Genomic DNA, 22,337 nt, shown 5'->3' with positions numbered 1-22,337 from the left:
AGACACCCGTGGATTGGTTGCCCCAGACAACAAATCCAATTTGATGAGTTTCCCCTTTTTACATGGGCCATATTTTTTTTACCATCTTTGCGGACTTGTTAGGACGATTTGGCTCGTGTCTAGAAGTTTTCTTTGATGGAAGTGGTCGACCTATGACAGGTGATTGTGTCGAGTTGAGTGTGTAATCCCGGTTATTTGCTAGGTAAATCTGGGAAAACCTCTTAGGGTTCGGTTCAAGCAGCTGTGCTTGATTAATGAGTTACCTTTAAATGGTGTCACTTTGACAAGTGACAAGTTGATTTTGTATTTGTGAGGTGAGAAAAACCTTTTTTCCGGCACTTTCTTTAGCTAAAAAATGTATATTTATTATTTGCTTAGTAACAAACATAGAAACCTTTTTTGGTTCTTGAAATATATGAAATAATTTATCAAAGAAAATCACTTAATTGAGTTTGGCTCACGTCTGACAAGCAAGTGTCAAATATTCTTCGGCTGGGACGCAAATGATGATGATGGTTATACATTAAGATTTAATGACAGTTGACGCTCGCTGCAATTTCTATATCCTATTTTCTTTGATTTGGCCGAGAGAACTTGTCGGCGGTGTTTTGTTTAATGATGCCCAGAAATTAATGTCGCATTGTCGCTTTTAAATTCCTATACATTTTTATTTTCAATCCGAACGGAATATATAAGCATGTAGACTATATAACGCAACAGATTTATGAGGCGGCAGCAACAAAATTTCAGCTGATACTTTCTTAATTCGATAGATGAAATCAGCACACAGTTATGCAGGGGGAGAAAATAAAAATAAATGTCGTGTATAAAAATGAAAACAAATGAGCAGCGAAGAGCCTAGCGAGTATTAAATAAATTCATTTAAAAGGTCGGACACTAGAAGGTGCGTAAATCTCTCTCTCTTTGCCTGATTTATGGCGGCTCGAGGAAGAAATTGTTGCATATCGTAAAAAACGAGGCTGGTAACAGAACGAGAAAGCATAAATAACATTTAATTTTTCCTGAACTCGAAAACGACCCCGACAACTGAGGCGCAGGGATAGGCCGAGGAAAAGCATGGAAAATCCACCCGAAAGTTGATGAAAAACCGTTTCGACAGCACAGCCCGCATAAGGAATTGGTCGAGGGAACAAAATAATGCCATAAAAATAAAAGTCAACAACGTGGCGAGTCAGAAACGAGAATCGAGTCGGAAAAAAGTTATGCCAAAGTTGGTGAACCAAGTTCGAAACTGCAAATGGGGAAAGGTCGGCGGTTCAACTTGAACTGCGGTTTTCCAACATAATCAAAGACTACAACAAGTGCGGGGAAAAAGCGGAAACTTTACGAGCCGCACACTCGACACATGGACAGCAGTCCCTGCTCCCACATTGCCACGCCCACTTTTCCAGCCCACACACACGCGCGCCACTGCGGTGTAAATTTTATAGATGCGCCCAGAAAAGTAGGCAACGGCAAATGGCATAAAGCGGCGGAGAAAGCGGAGAAATTGTGGGTGAGAAAACACAGAATTCCAATTAGAGATTGGGCTGGGCACAAAAGTCCTCATCGAGAAACGGGTATTCCCGTTTAATTGGAATATACCACTGACTTTGGTTTCCATTTGCACAAAATTTAACTTTTAATTGGAAATTTTATAAATGCTTAAATGGGTGGAAGTTGTGCCGACAGATATATCAGATTTTTAAAATCATAAAAAAATTACGTAATAAAATTTAAAGCCAACAGCATCCGCCACTCGCAAGAATGCAAATAAACAGTTCTATATATAAACGAATTTATTTAATGAAAATAAATAGATTTGTCTGTTTTCTAAGCATCCGCTAAAGCCGATAGCATTTTGTCGGATTCCACCCACTTGAATTGACCATCAATCGTCACCGCCGAGTTTTATTTCATTATTTTCATTGCGATGACAAATCTTTGGCAAAGAAATTTCGTTAATGGGGAAGCGAACAAAAAGTAAAGAAATGCTTCTCATGGGCCGAAAATTGTGGATGGACTGATGGTTATGCCTTTGCGGCATTCGACCTTCACCTTTGTGTACATTTCGATGGGAGGTGAGGAATTTGCTGCCGGGTGGGTGGGTGTTGTGCTGGTGCAAAAGTGAAAAACTCAAACATTATTCAACTTAAATGTTACATCTCGTCCCGCTGCGTTTGCCATTTGGCTTATAACAATCGCCCGGGTAAACTTAATTTATTTTTAATCGCCTTTTAATTTGGCGCTGCTGCATTGTTTTGTTTACTTTGGATCGTAAAACTTTTAATTGTTCGCTCAGGTATTTGAGCTGCTCCGTGCCTTTCAGCCTGCTGTTTGATGTGTTTATTTTTGCATTAACCTGTTAAATGCCAAACGCATTTCAATCTCGGCCAACGAATTGTGGGCCAATGTGTCGTCGGCGACCGCGGGGTGCAAATGCTTTGGTATGCAGGGTATTTCTTTATTTTTTTAAGTCCTCCACTCGTCGTGAGTAGAATATTGAAAGTAAACAACGAAGAAAAGGGCAAAGTTCATCTACTTTTGGGTAAAATGTGGCCTAAGTGCCCCGAATTTATGCGCCAGCTAATGGAAGGTATGTATATATATATATATGCACTTAGCTGCGAAGCAACAGCTTAGCAGAGGTGAAAGGGCATAAATAAAATCAAACGGGCTATTCAACCCCAATTTGATATAGTTTATTTGCTCAACTTCACAATTTTTCTTAGAGTTATCCCAGGCAAACCCTTTTACGCAGACTGCGCTGCTTTACATTCAATAAAATTTGCCATTGTCAAGTGCACTTGTTCGAGTGGAAAATGTTTTTCGCTTCGACAAACACGAAAAAACTGTGAAAAGACGAATGGCACATAGAAAATGGTGAATTGCAACGAGTTAACAGGCAAAAGGGTACTTGCAAAAGAGCTTTACATGTCAAAAACACAGAATGAAAGGGGAATTTTCCTACGACAAGGTGAAAATTCGTGTAATATCGCAAACTCGACGCACGAATAGTTAGACATTGAATTTGAAGTCTTCAATTTAACTCAAAGAGTGTAACTTTAAATGCTTTTTCTTGGTTGATACTTCTGTGAATATGACCATATGAATACAAATCATATATATTTAAATACAAATCACTCTTTCTTTTCGCTGATTCTCATTGAACTAACGAGAGCGAGGTGGGTGCATTAATTAAATTTAATGAATTGTGACAGAGTGTTGATTTAATGCCTGCACAGCCGCTGCAAATGGGCGGGGGTGTGAGATTCTGTGACTTGTAATTGCCAAGTTGTTTGCCGTGCAGCACGGGGCGTATACGTGATGCAGTTTTGTAATTCTAGCAGTTTTGGAGGCCAAGATTCCGTTTTCAGAGTGGCGCATATAAATTTTCTCCCATAGCTGAGTCAAATGCACGTGTTGTTGCCTGATATTCGCCCATTTCTAACCCCCAACAGCTGCTCTTTCTGCTGCTGCTGCTCATGGGCACATGGCGTATGAGTAATGTAATTTCGTTGTGACGTCAAGCTTTCCCTGGGCCTGTCAATCTCCAAAGGATGCCCACATATCTGCGTCCCTCGTCATCCGATCGTTCCCCAACTAACATGTTCTCGTATATTTCCCAATTGTCCTCAAACTCAGTCTCTGCATACATGCAAAAACTGAAAAGGAGCTATGAAAATTTGCTGAGTGTGGCTTTTTTTTGCAGCATTCCCAGGGCTACTTCCTCACTTTTCTCCACTTGCCACCGCAAATACACAACGCTCATTGCTTATTTATCAAATATCCACACATTGCCTGCAGTCACAGTGGGCCCTCGACTGCCATACCCAACTTTTGCCCCTTTACGCGTTGATTTGTTGAGTGGGAGCCAAAAAAAAAGCACTCTTTAAACAGGTTATGCATCAAAAGTTAAAGCAATGAACTTAAAATAAGTTTTAATTTGGGAAAGTATTTAAGGAAATTGATGTAGCATTTATGGATATATACTTACGTAATTTTTTAAATAATTTTGAAGGGTTTAAACTACATAAATTCTCCCTGTGTGTCTGCTCTTATGCGATTGTATGGGTGGCCGCGCAATTAGTTGCTGCATAACGAATGCTTCACTGTCTGTGTTTTTTCCGTCGATTTTCACGTAGGGTGGACTGAATTATAAATAAATCTCGGCATTACGTTTAACATGAATCCAAATCCCGCGTGACGTCACTGTGTCGCCCACACAAACATAAACTTTGTTTGCTGCGTGCGAGGAAATCATATTGCGGCTGGCAAACTTTAATTAACTTGCCCTTTGAAATGTTTTCGAGAATCGCATTTGACATGATTTTTAAATAATTAACAACGTGCGGAATAATGTAAGCGAAATGTTAACTTGTCTGAAATTAAGGCAACACTTTATGCATTAATTACCAAAAAGCAGACTGTCTGCTGTGTGCGGTGTCCTCATCCCCGAAATTCGCTCATTTGTAATTGTAGGGCCGACTTCTTGGGGTAATTGATTAGAGTTTTGTTTTAAGTGTTGGGAACTTGGAGGCGGGGATCTGGCGATAATGATTTTGGCCATGTTTGCGTTTGGCCGCATCGTGTTCGTCTGTTTGTTTGTGTGTTTGCTAATTAGAGGCCAAACTTTCTGCTTAATTAATGTCATTAGTGTGCACATTGTTCCTCAGACAGGGAGCACAAGAGATGTTCTGATATGGAGAAGCATTCGGATGGAAATGGAAACTAGAGAACGAGCGAAAAGCGGGGGAAAACTTTACTTGATGACTTTTCCCGAATGATTACAAAGGACAGCCGGGGATTCAAAGGTCCATGCACTGTGCAAATAAATGTTATGTCTTATTTGTTCACGATTTTAAATAATAATATTCCAGTCCGGTTCAAGTCGAATATTTTCAAGATTCCCAATTCTTTCTGTGTATGAATGAGGTGTGTGGGTGTGCTTTCATCAGATATAAATCCAAAAGATATCCAGCTAATTTAAGACCCTCACATTGTGTTTGCATTTCAGGCTGTCAGCTCTAATTGATAAATGACCGAGAGCCAGAACATTTTATCTCAATTTGCATAATTGATACTGAATTTTAATTGGTTTCATTTTGCTTATATTAGTTTCGAATTTGTATACATTACCGCTTTATTTAGTGTGCAATATACAACATTTTCACCTATGTCAAAGTCAAGGCTATTTCATCAGCAGTCAGCCATTCGACAGGCTTCAAATTCCTTTGCTCAATAATAAGATTTGCAATTGGATAATTCATCGTTTAGCGACTTTTTCACCTATGTCAAAGTCAAGGAATTTTCTTTTGCGGTTTTTCTTTTGGACAGCCATCAGATTTTTACTTTTCACTTTTCTCTGGCTGTTTTGAACTTGATGCGAAAAATAATTTCATTACTTCAGCGCGTCAAACAAAAAACGAAACGAGAAAAATACTCTTTGTTTAAAAACATATTTAGGCAAACACGTCAAGTCTTTCGGAGGCTGGCAATCTGCCAGTGGAATTCGTATCTGTTTCGAATAGTTTGCCGAGGTGCTGACGATTGCCACGCCTCCTGTGTGGACCATATAGTATTTCCGCCCCCGGGCAATTTGTGCTGCGTATTTACAGCCGCTTTGATATTTATTTGCGTGCGATTAACCCAGCTGGTATGCAATCCGAATTTTTCTTTGCACATTTGCATTTAATATTCAATGGATTATTCACTGCCGCGGCTTGTTTATGCCACGCAACTTGTTGAAAAATGGAAATTAATTTGCTAGTCTGAACCGCCAATTAATCGTGAGATGGCCGTGTGAGCGATATTTTCATCACTGTTTAGACCATCAATATATATATTTTTGTGTGGGAATTGCGCAGGTTTTTCGACGACTCTTCTTTGGCTGTCTGTCATCCGATCAGCGGAACGTATTTGGAATTTCTCCTTAATTGCTTCTGTAAGCGATCTTCTTTGGGTGTCTATTAAGGTTGGAATTTTAATTGCGTGATCTTTGCGCTAATAGTACGAAAATAAGATATTTTCCTCGCTTCTTGTGGTGGGATAATTTCTAAAAATAAAGTGGTACGAGAAACTTGGGACTCGGGCAATTTCCGGTCGGTTTGAGGCTTGTTTCGCCCACATATATCACTTTCTCTTTACCTTTCACTTAAATTTAACGAGGAAATAATGCGCATCCGCCATGTCAGCCCGGTAAAGGACCAAAGTCCTTGCCACAATTTGACCCGGCAGAGTTGGCAGCGCTTAAGCCTTTAACAACAATTAAAAATATTACACTCCAGCACGGAGAAAGTGAACAGAAGCGGGGGAAAAAGAGTGCAGGGACATGTGTGCACTGGCAGAAAAGAGGTCTTCTTCCAATATTAACAAAGGAGGAAAAGTGCAAACTAGTTTTAAATGAGAAAGTTAATATTGCACTTCTTCTCTCGGTGCATAAGAGAGCTTTGTGGCCAGTGAAGTGGTTGCACGGGCAGCTGTCCGCCAGGCAATTTTCCGACTGCCCAAAGGACTCACCGCCAAGCGGCGACCCACGGACCAAAAGCCTCTGACCAGCACACACGACAATTAAAGTAAAAGCTTGTCAAGTGCACACACATGCATACGTATATCAGCTGCCAAGTGGATTGTGTGGGCTACTTTAAACCATAAATTAGTGCGCTCCCCCCACTCATTTGGCCCTTTCTCTTATCTTGTATTTTTGCAGAACCAAGAAAAGACAAGACTGATGCACAACAACAACACGGAGGCAATGGCACAATATCCACGCCCAACATCGAGCAGCCCACCTGCCAGGGATCGATGCTGCCGCCCCCCGGAGGCGGTGGCCATCACCAGGTGGACGGGAGTGGCAAGATGGAGCGGCCCAACACGCTCGCCGGCGCCAATAAGCTGACCCGTCGCGGGGTCAACATCTGCTACCACAACGAGCACATGTGTAAGTGCATCAGAAGCAGCCTTGAAAACCGCTTTTCCAGTCATTAGATAATAAGGCATCGGGCGCAAAAGGGCAAAGGAATTTAAAGAAATTACATAATGATTTAGTAATCTTATATACAAAGTATATTAGTTTAGATTTCAATACACATCGCTAGTTACTTTCTAAGCTTGCCTCTCTGATCTAAACGGCTTATGAAACAGATTTCCTTTGCCCTATCGCCCACTTCACCCACACTTAGCCACCACGCACACACCTAAACAGTCACTCACCCACGCACACATCCACACGTTCACAGACACATTGGCTAGACTCGAGGAAGAGCTGCTCACTCACTTTCTTATCTGACTTTCTTTCTATATCTATCCATCTTTTCTATCTACTCTACTTCCTCTCCTCTCTCCACTGAACTGCAAAAACAATTCCAAATTTCGAATGCGATTGCGAACCAATGTTTTAATTGATCTTAATCAGATGGCGAAGATGGAAAAATGGTGGGTGGTCCGCCGGGCAGCACTCCGCCACCCTATCCGGGTGGCAAACTACCGCCGGGCGTAATGCTCAGCGAACTGCCGGAGCCGCCGATTCCGCTGTCGGAGATCGGACCGATCCCACCGCCCCCGATGTTCTCCACTCCGAGTCCCACGCTCATCGCAGGACGACCGCACGGGCCAGGGGCCGTCAACGATCAGGATTATCAGCAGGACTACGACTACGATGGTAATTCCCGCCCCCACCCGAACCGAACCCCACCCAAAAATCCCCCACCCGGGAACCCGACCCCCTTTCTAGATTAGCCAACCCTCAGCTCATTAACAAAATCGCGCACTTCATAATGTATGCTAGTTGGGGAGGTTGAAATTCAGTTGATTTAATAATGTTCATTATGAAAATTATACAAGTCTTTCTTTCCGAGTATTAAATTGTCTTAACAGAAAATTGATATCAACACCCCCATAGCTAGCCCCTTCCAACTTTCCCGACCCCAACCCAATTCCATTAAATTTCACATGTGTAACCCTTAGTAATTTCACACTTTTCCGCGCACAGATAACGATCCCGATCAGGATGAGCTTGACTCGGACGATGAGTACGCCCCGTATGGTGGCAACCATGTGCGCATGATGGACACGCAGCGCGTCGAGGAAATTCCAGCCAAAGAGCCCAAACCAAATGCAGTTCCTCTCAAGTCGGCGCTGAAGAAGAAGGGCGGTATGCAGCCCGCTTCCGCCTCCACGCCGGTCACGCCCACCCAGGAACATGGAGCGGGAAGCGCGGCCACGGCGGCGGCCATGGCAAACAGCAATGGCGGTATTGGCTCGATGGCGGCAGCTGCCGCAGCAGCGGCCCAACAATCCGCCAACCAACGACCGCTGGTCGTTCGCCAGGATGCGGCGGGCAACAACTATTCGCTCAAGTGAGTACTAAATGTTATTACCAAATTAAGCTGGCAAAATGCTATTTACATAGCATATCCCTTGGGAAAGCATAAGCAGCTTAATTGCCCCTATAAGTAGAATAATTTTAAACCATTTTACTTAACTCCCCGTTGACCTGTTACGACCTTAATTGCCCCCAAGTTCCCCACGTTTTTTGGTAGTTTTTTATTCAAACACCCAACTAAAATTTGTTCAACTTCCCACAGAGAGTTTCGTTTGTCTCTCTAGTATAATCACAACTTTTTGCCTACTGTTAACTATGAACCGAAGAAAAGCTCACCAAAAGATAGTATCCCTCCAAACCTTTTGTACTTGTTATGTTTTTATTGTTACGCAAACTATTTTCTATAACAAAACAATTTGTTCTCTTCTCCTTCCCCCGACTGCCACCCGAAAACCTATGTTTGTTCTATTTCATATACAATTTCGATTCGATTCGTTTGTGTGTGCGTGTCGATCAACAACAAACCCCATCCACTTCTATATCTACTACTACTACTACTATCTCGACTAAAACAACAAAATATGTAACGAAATATCAGGCCAATACTACGACCACGGATTAGACTATGGTAAACAATTTTTAGCTAATTTATTTGTAATGTGAAAATCATGAAATCCCAAACAAAAATGCTTTTAGTGCACCCCCTCATATGGCATACATTTCTCTATCTCTCTCTCTCTTTCTAAATGTTTTAAATGTCGTTATATAACACCTTACTCCCACACTCTGGTATATAACACTCTCCACAGCCCTTTCAAAATAATTCCCCAACAAGAACAAAAACAAAAAACTGCTCTCATTGTATCCTTGCACTTTGCTGCACTCTAACACTTAGCTCCCCATATTTTTGAACAAGTTTTTGTTTTATTTTTGGGTAAATAAAAAGTGAAAGTTTTACAACTTTACAACACTGGTAGTTCCCTTGCAAACACACAAACTCGAACAGTCACCCACACATTCGTACTCTTATTAAATTACTAACTTTTTGCTGCGATTTTCGTTGTTTGCCTCTTATGAGTTTTTCTTTTATTTTTCCGCCACAACAACACCAACACTCGAGTCCTCTCCATTTCCCCTGTATCTGTGTGTGTCTGCGTGTACGTGTGTGTGTTCTTCTTTCGTAAAAACTTGCTTTCCCGTTCCTTTTTGGCACTAATGTCTGTATTTTCCTCTGAGTCCTGCATGTTTCGTTTCAAGCAGGAATTTGTTTCAAATTACAATTTGCCCTCCCAGTTTTAATTTGATATTTCCCACATTCGAAATATGCAAAGCAGGAAATGCTGAGGGAGAGGGGCGCCTAAGAAGGAAATGAGTTTTCCGGCGGTGTGTAGGTCAAGTTTTTTTTCATTAGGCAAACTTTGCCTTTAAGTTTTCAAGCGGCGAAATAAAAACTACAAGTGTGCTGAAAGACTGACTGTGTAGTAAGCAGTGCTTCGAAATTGAAATTCAAATTGAGTGCAGGACAGAGACAGGCCTCACTCAAATGCTCCCATCGTTTCACATGACGGATATGGCCAACGATTCCTGCACTCTATAACGCACAAAAATCAAATAAAAAGGAAAATATCTGAAAAATAGAAAACTGCACAGTGCGGGGAAACGAAACTGAGGCTCGGCGAAACGTGCCTGGTAAAAAGCGTTTTCTTGTTGTGAGCCCTCCAATATCTAACCATCTGTACATCCATCTTTCTATTGGAAAATGTGAGAGCGAGTTGAATTTATGGCTATGTGGCACTATGAATCCATTTTGATGGAGGTTGAATCGCTTGAAATGTGACGGAGATATGTCAGGAAAGAAATGTGACTTTGTAGAGGTTATTTAAAAAAATAAACTTTAAAAAATATAAAAGGACGTAGAGATAAAATATAAAGGCTACTCTAAAGTATCCGTTACGAAAGTGTAGTGTGTAGTGTAGTGTGTGTAATCAGAAATAAGCTAAAAACATACTTCCTTCCATCATGTAAAAAGTTATAATCTTCACAAGAGATAGACGCTTCCTGTGTGGCACTTTCAGTCGACTTCCTCGCAGACAGTTGCTAGGAAACTATGTACAATGTGGTGCTTCGTGCCCCAAGGTACCCGTCCTGCGTCACTCATGCGCCGCGTGGACCGCACAGAGTGTACCACGAAAGACCTGGCTTTGTTCAGTTTTTATCCAATCGTGTTTTGCATTAACGCCCCAAAAGCGCGGCGGAAGCAGCCAACAGGATATGGCATTCGAGGCGGGTTTTCCAAACCTTCGGAAACCCCGACAGCTTTAAGTACAAAGTCAAACACATGAGCGTCGTACATATATGCATGTGTTTTGCATATTATTTTCGTGGGTGTGGGTTGCCAGATGTGCACTCCACGTGCCGTTTGCCGTTTGCAAAAAAAAGAAATGGATATAAAAGAAATGAAACTGCCGCAGCAGCAATGGAAAATAAAGAGGTGGAAAAACATTTTCCCTTTTTTTTTCGGCTGGGTGACAAAACTTAAAGGAGAAAGAAGGAAACATATAGACAAGATACACTTGTGCTTACAATAATAGGAAAGGAATTTAATCTCGTGGATGTGAAAAAGATAATGGGTTTTATATTCAAATTACTTAAATTATAATTTAAAATAGCAAATGCAATTATATGCAGAAAAGCGCGTCAATTAAGTGCGATTAAATATGCAAAACAGGGATTAAAAATTCTTATAATATTCGCTACTATTTCGCGTGCCACTGTAGCCAGTGGATGATAGAGAAATAACTGGTGCTGTGTGCACGTGGATGAATAAATTTAACACATGCAGGGATATTTATGCACATGTGAGTGCCAGAAGCTGGCTAAATCTGGCAGATTGCCTGGCCAAGATTGCGGCAAAGGAGGAAGGGAGCGGACTCAGAGGAGAAAGGACTGAAATGCATGGGCTGTTTTGTAGTTGCCAGTAGTTACTGTTTGTGGCTGTGTTGTGAGCGATGCGATGCGATGTCTGTTTGTAGTGTTTAATGCGACTGCCAATGACATAATGCTAATGTGCCCTAATGTGACGCCTCCTTTGATGCTTAACCCACAGCAGGCAGCAAATGTTCAACATCCAATTGCCGTGCACCGTGGAGAACAAGGAGAACGCCCGGCCATTTGTGATACGCGAAAGCAGCAGCGATAGTGACGACAGCGATGGCCATATCGTCTACAGGGACGAGGACAACGACAACACCCGGCTGGCCAAACTGGCCCGCAAGGAGTCGCTGTCTCTGAAGCTGCAGCTCCGACCGGACAAGCAGGACCTGATCAACCGCAACATCCTGCACCAGGTCAACGACAACGAGCTCAAGGAGTCCAAGGAGGCGATCGGGGCACGCCTCATCCGCCGGCTGTCCATGCGACCCACGGCCGAGGAGCTGGTCGAGCGCAACATCTTGAAAAGTGAGTAGATAATGGGAGCTGAATGCCGAACTAAATTCAAGAATTTCCGAACCATTTAATCATCAATTCGATTTGACATACTACTACTTGACTTTAGTAGGCATTCAGCTTCATCGAGTATATTTATTTGATTTTACCTAATGTTCTTCGATTTTTGCCGTGCAGCTCAATCACCCGCCGAGGAGAAGAAGCAGAAGGAGGAGAAGAAGTCGTATCTGTTGCGCAAACTCAGCTTTCGGCCGACCGTCGAGGAGCTGAAGGAGAAGAAGATCATCCGGTTCAACGACTACATCGAGGTCACGCAGGCCCACGACTACGATCGACGGGCGGACAAGCCGTGGACAAGACTGACGCCAAAGGACAAGGCCGCCATTCGCAAGGAGCTGAACGAGTTCAAGTCCTCCGAAATGGCCGTCCACGAGGGCAGTCGGCATTTGACGAGGTATGCAACTGCAATCCGGCTAGAATTTTGGGAGAGTAAATAGCTTTTAGGGAAAATAGTTTAGAATTGTCAGGACAGGACATAAATGTTATTAATATGGCTAGAACCAACTAGTTGCTTTTGAAGATATATTTCTTTTCCAAATTTAACAAAATGTCCATATTAGTTTAGTAGCTTTTCGAAATAATTAGACAGCCTGATGTAGAGTAATTGACTTTGCCAGGGTATTTCGCGCATCGGTGGCCAAGGACAAGCTCTGTGTGTAACTGGTTTTGCAAATTGCTCCCGTGGGTGGGTGGTTGAGGTCGTCTGTGGCTGGTTGGACGGCTAAGTTCCGGGGCCAAAGCAATCTCGCAATTGAGACATAGCAGTGTACAGGCCCCTGAATTATGTAGCGGGCGTGTCCTTGCGGCCAAATCGAATGGCCAAAAAGTGAGCCAAGCAAAAAATTGCCAATGCCAATGGCCAGTGAAGTGTCACGTGCAGTTTCGGCCAGCAGTCACCGAGTCGAGTCCCTTACAAATGTGTTTTGGCGATATGCAGTCACAAAGGATTCGGTGGCGGCAACGTTTTTCCATTTATATTTCCATTGCATTTTTTGCAGGTTTTCTTTTTCTACTTTGTGCTTTGTTCTGGGGAAGAGTGTGTAATGGCTTTTGGATTTTGTGCGCTGCCAATGGCCAGTTGCACTTTATGTTTAAAGAGCTAAGCGACCTGCCACACGCCATTTAAACTTCAGTCGCATTTAATTCTATTTCCAGGAATGGGCTAAAAACAAAAACTAATCAAAACTTTCTCTTGCAGATTCCATAGGCCATGACGATTGCAATGGCAGCAACTTTCCAGCAAATTACAACAGCAACCGAAGCAGCAATTGTATTTCATGCAGCATAAAATTGTCAACAAATGTTTAAAAGCAAAAAATTAAGCCAGCAAACTAAAAACGAAGGAAACTTTCAACGCAAAAAAAAGCAAGCATAGAAATGCAAAAAATTAAAAAATGAAAAAAATCACAAAAAAAGAGGAAGGAAACATGAGAAAGCGAAAATGAAGATGGAAGGGCCACATTCAAGAACATAATTGATAATTTAAGATTTCTGTTGATCATAGCGAGAGTGCCGCTCGGTTTTCTAATTTTAAGTTCTTTGTTTCACCTTCTTTATTTGTTAATTGTGTGTAAATAAATTCCTTTCGATATTCATGCCAATTTCACAACGCAAATCAAAATATCAATTCGTCTTTTGTAGAAATGTTAAGTCGCTTTTTGAGTCAAGGCAATTATGTATTATATTATATAAAATTAAACGATTAAATAACAAGGAGAAACACTAAATGATATTTGATTAAATATTTACATTAAAGAAAAATGGCTGAGAAAAATTCATTAAAGCTTAGGCATTAATTTACACTTACTGTTGCTTTCCATAAATTTTTAATTTTTGAATTAAGCCAACTAAACAATACAAAACAAAAAAAAAATACCACAAAACAAACAATTCTAAACGAAAAATTATGTTTTACAATTAAAATACCTATATTATTGTAAAAAGCTTAAACGTAAACAAAAAACAACACATTAAACTTAGAACTACCACATATGCGAGATAATACGGAAAAATAAATTCTAATTTTTCGAAAGACATGTTTACGAAAGATAATTTTGTTGTTTTAATTTTTTTCCTAAGTTTCATTCTCGATTGTCTTCAAACATGTACATACATATCGCCAAAGAAAATTTGCAAATCTAAAACTTATCGTGGAGAGATAGGAAGGAAACCCAAAATGCAGAAAAAAGAATGCTCAAGCTGAAACAGAATGGTACGGGTAGTAAAAAATACCCAAACGTATATAAAACTCTAATAATAAATGGCAACAAAATATCAGGAAAAATAAACTGAAGCAAGTTGGACCCAGAACGAAGTTTTTTAGTGAGGAGAACAAGTAGCAGAAAAATTTCAACTTAAGACGTAAGTCACGTAACCTAAAACTTTTTAGAGACAGAGTACAGAGTTCGGAACCAGATGGAACAACATCATGAAGAATATTTATTTTGTAAAAGCAGGGAAAAGCGAAACTGAAACTTTTACTCAAGCATTCCACATAGTAAACTTAATCGAGACGAAAATATGGAAAATTTCCAAAACAAAAAGAAGAAAAAAAACAAAACAAAAGCAAAAGCAAAAAATTGTAAATTTTGAGGCAAATGCAAATTGAAATGCTCGCGCGTGCTCGTGAATATCTAAACTTAAAAGACGTAAAGTAAATGTAAAAGTAAACTAAAGTTAAACTAAAACGTAACGTAACGTAATGAACTCCGTTTCAAAGGACACTTAGTAAGATACAGATACAAATACAGACACAGCATATAAATTAAACAAGCAACTTATTTCGAATACACCCGATTAAGGGATAAGCCCGTGGACATTAGTTTATTGATAAAGTGGCGCTTCCTTTGCAAGTTTAACACTTCTAAGCCGAACAGCAGGAGACTTGTAATGTTTTCGGTTTTGGATAATCCACGGAATCGAAACTATGGCAGTCCTTCGTTTCAATCCGAATCTGAATCTGAATCTCTCTCTATGTCTGCCTCTTGCTTCAAAGCGTTGCATTGTCAAAGTTAAGCAATATAAATTGCATATATACATATAAACAAATATATATAAAACGAAATAAATAAATTATACATATTTAATGACTATACAAAGGCCGAATATATATGTATATATTCATTTATGTATACACCTATTTATATGAGAGGAAGCAGCCGAAGCTGAAGCTATACAACTCTATCAATATGGGATAGCATAGTTTACACTTTTTCTATGGAGCGATTTATAGTGTACGATACACAAGAATTAGAGCAGAAGAGCCAGAGGCGTCGTCGGTTTCGACCCCTTCGAACTCCCCGAGCAATATGCATGCGATATACGCGGTATGCCATAGTCGAGCTATCTAGAACCGACTTTCGTATTACAGCAGGGCCTTTCCTCCTCGATCCCCACCAGTTTTCGTTCTTCTGCCATTGGTTCTTCCTACTCCCTATTTTTCGACACATCTTTGCCAAGTTCTGCAGTTGCAGAAACAAAAGTAAATACGAATAAAACCAAAAGATCTATAGCAATAACTAAGAACACCATGAGCGATTGGAGAGAAAGAGTTTTTGGGCCCAGGCCGAAGTAAGAAAAAAACCACAGAAAAGTTGTGAAAATTTGAAAATGCGAAAAGTAAAGAAGTTAAGTACAGTAGAGGAATAAGTGTAGCGAGAGTTTTGGCAAATAAAATGCAGAGAACACAAGCAACAGAAAAACAGAAAAATAATGAATAATAATCACCGACAAATTGAGATTTAATAAAGATTTAATTACTTACAAAACTTTTAAAGTGGTTTTGTTTACAGTTAATGAACGCACATTCGTTTGATTGAAACATATAATTTTTATTTCAGCAAACAAAGTAAATTTGTACATTAAGTCATCATTTACGCCAGGATGGAATGCATTAAATTTATAAATAAATAACATTATAATTTGTTACACCATTTACACATTTCTGAATGCGATTTCCTTAATTTAGCTAAATGTGTTTTAGTCATCGATGATTTTAAACTTAATTCGAAAGAAACTTCTTACGTATCTCCTCGACACATTTACATTCATTTAAAGCTTCCGCCAGGAGATTTGTGGTGATCAGCAACAAATTATCCATCTGCAGATAGTTGGCGGCAAGGATGATTTGCAATAGAAACTGATGGTTGGCATTTTCCTCCGTCAGCAACTGTATAAGTTTTCCTTTGCCCATCCTGGGAAGATTTTCCTCTAGGTCCTGCACAGATGTCCACCATTTGATTATAAATCTAAGGTTTTTGGCATCGACTCTCGGTAGTGGGATAACATCATCGGTGTACAAATTTTTCTGTCTCTCCTGCATTATTATATTGCGCACGGGGCATATCTGTAGAGCAAAGCGAATGTCCACTGTATGAATGACGCCATCGTTGGTCTGAAGTTGAATCACTTCTGAGGAAGAGGTCGACATTTTGATAAGTGCTAAAAAATGAGTTTGAAAAATAATTTTGTATGCTTGCTGATATTGTTAAATTACTAATTATACCTTTGACTAGTAGAAATTGCCAACTAAGTTTAGGAAAAAAGTCTACAACAATTTTTGTATCTATTTTTTTTTTTGTTACAAGCTATGGCATAAATAAGAGAATCTTTAATTTTTTTTAACATCTTAAAGATTCCGTTTCTTTGGTGACCGCCTAAAAATATGCTTCACGAGCCGCTTAGGTCCATACATAAACCGCTTGTCTACTTTTGTGGATCAATGTACTTTCCCATTTCCCACAGATTTTCCGGGAAATCCGCTTAAGCTCTTGTGCGAATTTCCCCCGTTTCATTCATATTCCGTTTAGTCAAAACAGATGGCATTCATTCATGAATTCCATTGCGTTTTCCTCGGCCGTTCTGCACATATTTCACATGCCACGTACCTCCGGTGGTTTTGTGTATCTCAGTATCTTAGCATCTCGAGGCATCTGCGTACGTGCCAGACCAGAAAAAACACCAAGTAAGCCACCAGGTGAGAAGCAGGGCGAGGAGGTGAAGGGCCTCAGGTGAGGCGACACCAATCACAATCATCATAAGACCATCATGCCATTGCCATCCCGGTTGATTATGATGAGCTCTGGAGATCTTTCGAGTCGAGTGCCTGGGCCTTTTTCAACCGAGGCTCTTTGCTCGCGAAAGTTTTATCGCCGCGGCGAGATTCTAACATTTTTGTGTGCATTCCACTTTGGTGCGTTGCGGTTCCTCCGATTTCTCAAGAGTTTTTCGCTCATAAAACGTACTCGAACTCATTAAAACGCGCACTCTGATAACTGAGATGGCCAAAAAAGCAAATTGGACACCGTCAACTGGTGCCGGCATACGGCGATGGAATATGGCTACACTGTGGACTTTTCGTTTTACTTTCAAGTTTATTGGTCTGGGATTTGATTTTCCATTTATGGATGTTTTACCAACTAGTAATTATACTTTAACGAATTTTGAAACATTTTTAGGTATGTTAAATATATTTCAATTTATTTAATTTGTTCTACATTTTGTTCACTTCAAACATTTATTTATTTTTCATAACTAGTTTTTCGCCGGGTGTAAAAGCCGACGTGTTTGCATGTGCGTCTTGCTGCTGATTTATTTGATGGGCAGTTAGAGGTGATGTTCTTGCTGTTGGGGGAGCACGTTGCAGGTTCTTAAAATGGGGCAGACGGCGGAAAGACTCGAGCAGCTTTCCATTTGCCAATTAGCCAGGTTCACGTGTGTGTGGGAAAACCAGGAAAAGTCCGAGAGCCTGGAGGAAATAATCCCATAAACACCCGGCGATCGAAGGGTAATGAAGAGATCCATTCCTTTCGGAAATATCAGCAGGCCTATCAGTTGTCCTGGAGCAGTTTGGCGAGCACTATCAATCCTCGCGTATCTGGACAATCGGTTAACACTTCAGCATCGATGTGCCTTACAGTGCAGTCCATTGTTTTGGGTCAGCCTGCCTGCATTTCGGGCTTTTTTTTTGTTTTTCGTTATTTGTTATTTTCTTTTGGAAGACGTAGGAAATTTGCATTTGGCCTGTTGGCCAGGTTCGCGACTCCGTGGAAGTCGCCCGTTTGTCCCTGGGCTTTCTTTATGACCCGACTGGCAGTTTGCAGTTTACAGCTTGCCGTTTTTCTTTTCTTTTAGTTTTGCATCTTTTGTTTTTTTTTATTTATATGTATACATTTTTCACTGTGGCCTTTTGTTCGGCCGGCCCGGCAGAGAAAAGTTTATTTGATTCTATTTTCATTTTATTTGAATTGTGTTGTGGCTTTTATGGCTCGACTTTGCGCCGAGATTTGTTTGTGAAAGTTGGCCAATATCGATGAGGAGGCTCCTCTTGTCTTGTCTCCTTTGTTGGCTCTTGGTGGCTTGGTGGTGATTGTAAAACAATAAAAGCAACACCTGACTGCCGTTTGCCAACAATGGCGACGACTTTGTTGGTGGCCGGGCGGCCAACAAATGCCGGATAGATTTTATCTGGCTCTATGCTCCTGGCCGCAAACTCCATGCTCTGGCCATTTTTGGCCAAAAACAAAACATGCTTATTGTTTGTAGATTTCCCGCAGTGTTACCCCAAACATTTCAATTGCGTTTGGATGCGTTTTTTGTCTTAAATCTAAATTGGAAGCTACTAAAGACATAACATATGAAAAATCGTAGCAGCTTATAAATTATTTATATGCCATTCACATATTTTCGTTTAATGGCCAATTTTAATGGCATTTTTCCTGGCGAACAAATTACTGGAAAGAGAGATGGCATCGGGCTGAGCCGAAATTAAATCTAAATCTAAATAAATAAAAATCGTGCACTGTTAAGTGAAAGGCATCGACGACGATCTGTGTGCAGTTGCAAATTTAATCAATTGATGAGGCAGTTGCAACTAGCAACTTGCAGGTTGCAGGTTGCTGGTCCGTTGCTTTTGTTTGCTGTTTGTCGATGGCTGCCAAGCAATTTGGATTTTGTGGCACCAACTGTAGCGGCCGCAAAATAACAACGATCCTGACCAGAAAGACATTTACATTCTACTGTTTTGGCTGATTGTTGTTGCTGCTGCTTCAGTTGCCACCGCTGCAAGTGTCGCTGGCACATGCAACAACAGCAACGGCAGTGCGGCACCAGCAGCAGCATCAGTGCAACTGCAACAGCAACATCAGCACACTTTACACGCTGGAAACCGTGACTTTAATTTTCTTTTTACTCCCTCTCAACGTTTCAGTTTTTGATTTGTTTTCCCCCTCGTTTTCTAATTTTTTGCCATTTTATATAATTTCAAAATTCATTTCCCAATGGCCGCGCTTTTCATTAAATCGCCTCGCAATGTCGCCAATAGTCTTTTGCCCGTTTTTGCGCCGCTGCAACATGGTTTTTTGTTCCAGCGACTTGGCCATTTGGCTGCCAATGCTTTTAATTTGTAATTACATTGCACACTTTACTTTCGTTTGTCCGGCGTTGATTTATGGCCCACAGAAATAAAAGTCCAAATTGCTAAATGGCAGGCATTGGCCAAATGGAATCGTGAGTGAAGTCACAAAGCGCTTGTCAATTTAAGTCAGGCAGCAGCGATCGTAAATGGAAGATTCAGAATAGGCCAAGAGATGGGTCAGCTGGTCTTTCTCTTATTTTATATACTTTATACATTTTCTTTCTGGGCTGGGAAAACACTATGAGAGAAAATGTAATACAAACTCCTTTTTAGTGGAACGCAGAAGCCCAGGAAAGTATTGTGTTTTGTAATAGCTTTATTGTTATCTATATCCCCTTTAATAAACATGTCATATATTGTTGTACCTGCTGTGCTGTCTTTGCCATCAATAAATAAGCTCATTAACTGGTAAAATGTTGCTGTTGCCGTTGTCTTTCACTTGACACTTTGTGTTGCTGCACTGCGGCAGCAACACGCAATTGCAGCAACTCAACAGCAACACCCACTCGTTTTCGGAGTAGCAGCCAAGCGACACACACACACACATACGACAAAAGTGCAACAGTTTCAAATCGCTTCTATTGACAACTGCAACAAGCAATGCAGTTGCATTGCAGTTACGGCCGCAACATGTTGCTGCAACATCGCGCAGACCCATTGATTAGGTGACCCTTGTAGTGGTCGCAGCTTGTCTTCCCGCTGTCTCGTGTCTTGGCCCCAATTGTCAATGACTTTAGCTGGTTGCCAGTGGCATGTTGCATGTAGCTGTAGCTCTTGTCTTGCCATTGATTGAATTACATACAAGCTCTCCCTTGGAGACCTTTAACCGCCAACGCAAAAGGCGAAGAGTCAGGCCGCTAAGCCAGTTAATTAGCAGCTAGTTCAGCAGGCTGTCCTTGTGCCAAATGTGAGTGGGTTGCACATGATGTGGGATCAGAAACTAGCCAAGAAAATCCAATCAAAGCCGGCTCAAGGATGTTTATATCTTCGCCACTCAAGATTGTATCTTTATCTCAACTTTTATATATATTTCAGTGAGCATTGTGCACATAATCCTGTCTTTTAGATAACTTTCAGCAGCCGTTTCCAATTCGCAATCCTTTAAGCCGCTTTCAATGCGAATGGACAGCAGATACTAGATCACCATTAGCATTGCCTGCGCCCCAATCACTCACTGTCCAATTACGTAAGGCATCAACCTCAGGTAGCCTGCTATTTTCCCGCTTTTCCTCCTGTTTTCTGCACCCCCTAGAAAACCGCATTCGACAACGAACTTGTCCTTAAAATGTCAGCCAAAGTGTTCATTAATCTGTGCCCCTCTCGCTCGCACATTGTCTATCTCCCTCGTGCCCCATTTTGTTTACGATTGTGGCGCGTGTGTGCGTGTTTGTATCTGTGTCTAGTCATTGATCATGAATTCCATGAGCTTGGCACTCGCTGCATGCGTCATTCAAAACGGCTACCCCGCCTGCCTGTTGCACTGAAGAAAAAATAATACGACACGTGCCAAATATTAACTACTTTCTATGTGTATCACTTCCACACTTTATATTCTTATGTAATATATATGCCACTTTCATTCGTTATTTCTAAAGATTATTATTCGGTTGCTTACCTGCCAATTGAAGTTGAGCGTACTTCATTTTTCTTACTGTATCCATATGCATGTGCCACCACCAATTGGCGACACAATTTTTGCTGTCTTTGGCATGTGCCACCCCCTCCCCCTGTGGTGACCAAAAAAAAAAAAAAAAAAAAAAAAAGAACCGCAGCGCAACCTACGCAAGAAAAATAATCTCTTGCCTGTTGCCAGTAGTTTGTAATTTTCATGTAGAAGTCGCGCCAAATGCAAAATGGCCCTGCGAACAGCGGCAACAACAACAACGAGAGCATTGGCTGACTGACGGGCTGGCACGCCCCCTCAGGGTCCGACGCCCCCTTGCCCATATGAATAAGCCAACCATCAATCTCAATTGCTTCGCGTTCTCATATGCGACTCTTCGATCATTTTGCTGGCTGACAGGCAACAGGAACCCAACAAAAGGCAACAACGGTAATAAAAATTGCAGATTTGTCACAGCAATTGTTGTTGTAGCAGTTCGGCCGATATTCTGGTTTATTTGTTCTTTTTTGTGATTTTTTGCCAACATCGTGTGGCTGTAATTACTTTTTATGGTGGGTATTTTTATTTATTTCTTGAAGTTTTCGTACTTGGCCTGCCTTTTATTTTCCGTTCCGTTCTGAAGTTATCTCGCCCAAATGTCTACGCGTGATTAAACGCTTAAATTGCCAGATATGATATATCCCAATCCCGGAGAGCCTGTCGCCGTCTGTTCTCCTCCGATCTGACATATATGTAGATATAGGACCAGATAGCCGGGGATTGTCTTCTGGTTTTCGAAAGTCTGCGACAGTGGCTGCCTGTCGATGTTTGTTGTCTGTTTCTTGTCCTCTGTAAACAATTTATTCAACTAGAGCTATGAACCTTAAATAAATTGTAATAAAATCGACGGGAGTTATGTTTAATAAGAGTAATTGTAACTAGACTAGGATGTAATGCAAGTTAGTGAAATATTTTACATTTTTATAATCTATGGGTTATATCTTTAAAATATTCAAGAACATCACTTGACTTTATCAATCATTAGCCCTCAACAAGTTGCTAATCACGCCTTTCGATCATGTTAAAACAACTTTAGGGTATTATTCAAATGAGGAAATGTTCACACGCTCACCTCTCGAACTTCAACTGAAAATGGGGACTTTTAAGCATAGTTTAAGGCTTTATTTAGCGCCCACATCTGACACCCTGTAAAGTCGTCACTTCACGCTTAATTAGGCGCATTGTACAAATAGCTTTATCGATGGGGCTTAAATAGGCTTAAACTAAAGACATAAAACGTGCTCTGGTGGGAGAGATGTGGCTATGAGCCAACCAAAAATGGTCAAAACATGAAATCCTATTAGACAAATTGAAATTACAAATGAGACAACAACGAAATTAATTTATTAATTAGTCACACTCCATTATGGTCAGACAAAGGTGGTGATTGGGGGGAAAGGAGGGAAAAGACAGTAGCCAACGACATCAAA

General features: G+C 40.9%; 2 protein-coding genes across 16 annotated transcripts in view; one reads left to right on the top strand and one right to left on the bottom strand.

Annotated features, from left to right (window-relative positions):
* Positions 1 to 15,597, top strand: part of LOC6736659 (protein nutcracker) — a 91,251-nt gene extending 75,654 nt beyond the window's left edge. For 7 of the 15 annotated variants that reach the window (XM_044922967.1, XM_016170279.3, XM_016170289.3 and 4 more), the window contains 7 exons: positions 6,710 to 6,940; positions 7,415 to 7,660; positions 7,991 to 8,357; positions 8,922 to 8,951; positions 11,430 to 11,782; positions 11,948 to 12,224; positions 13,029 to 15,597. In XM_044922967.1, coding sequence (XP_044778902.1) covers positions 6,710 to 6,940; positions 7,415 to 7,660; positions 7,991 to 8,357; positions 8,922 to 8,951; positions 11,430 to 11,782; positions 11,948 to 12,224; positions 13,029 to 13,044 — 1,520 coding nt within the window. In that variant the 3' untranslated portion in view covers positions 13,045 to 15,597. The remainder of the gene's footprint in view (positions 1 to 6,709; positions 6,941 to 7,414; positions 7,661 to 7,990; positions 8,358 to 8,921; positions 8,952 to 11,429; positions 11,783 to 11,947; positions 12,225 to 13,028) is intronic. The other 8 variants (XM_016170286.3, XM_016170288.3, XM_016170278.3 and 5 more) reach the window with 4 other exon arrangements.
* A 50-nt stretch (positions 15,598 to 15,647) lies between these two features.
* On the bottom strand, positions 15,648 to 16,400 carry LOC27209414 (S-phase kinase-associated protein 1). The gene is made up of 2 exons (XM_016184849.3): positions 16,335 to 16,400; positions 15,648 to 16,270 (listed from the first exon to the last, which is right to left on the bottom strand). The coding sequence occupies exon 2, from the start codon at positions 16,257 to 16,259 to the stop codon at positions 15,831 to 15,833; it is 429 nt and encodes a 142-aa protein (XP_016030263.1). The 5' UTR covers positions 16,260 to 16,270; positions 16,335 to 16,400; the 3' UTR covers positions 15,648 to 15,830.
* Between the last annotated feature and the right edge of the window lie 5,937 nt (positions 16,401 to 22,337).

Source organism: Drosophila simulans, chromosome 3L (assembly GCF_016746395.2).
Source record: "Drosophila simulans strain w501 chromosome 3L, Prin_Dsim_3.1, whole genome shotgun sequence".
NCBI classification, from domain to species: Eukaryota; Metazoa; Arthropoda; class Insecta; order Diptera; family Drosophilidae; genus Drosophila; species Drosophila simulans.
Note: the sequence above shows the minus strand (reverse complement) of the source record. Positions and strands in the feature narration are given on the sequence as shown.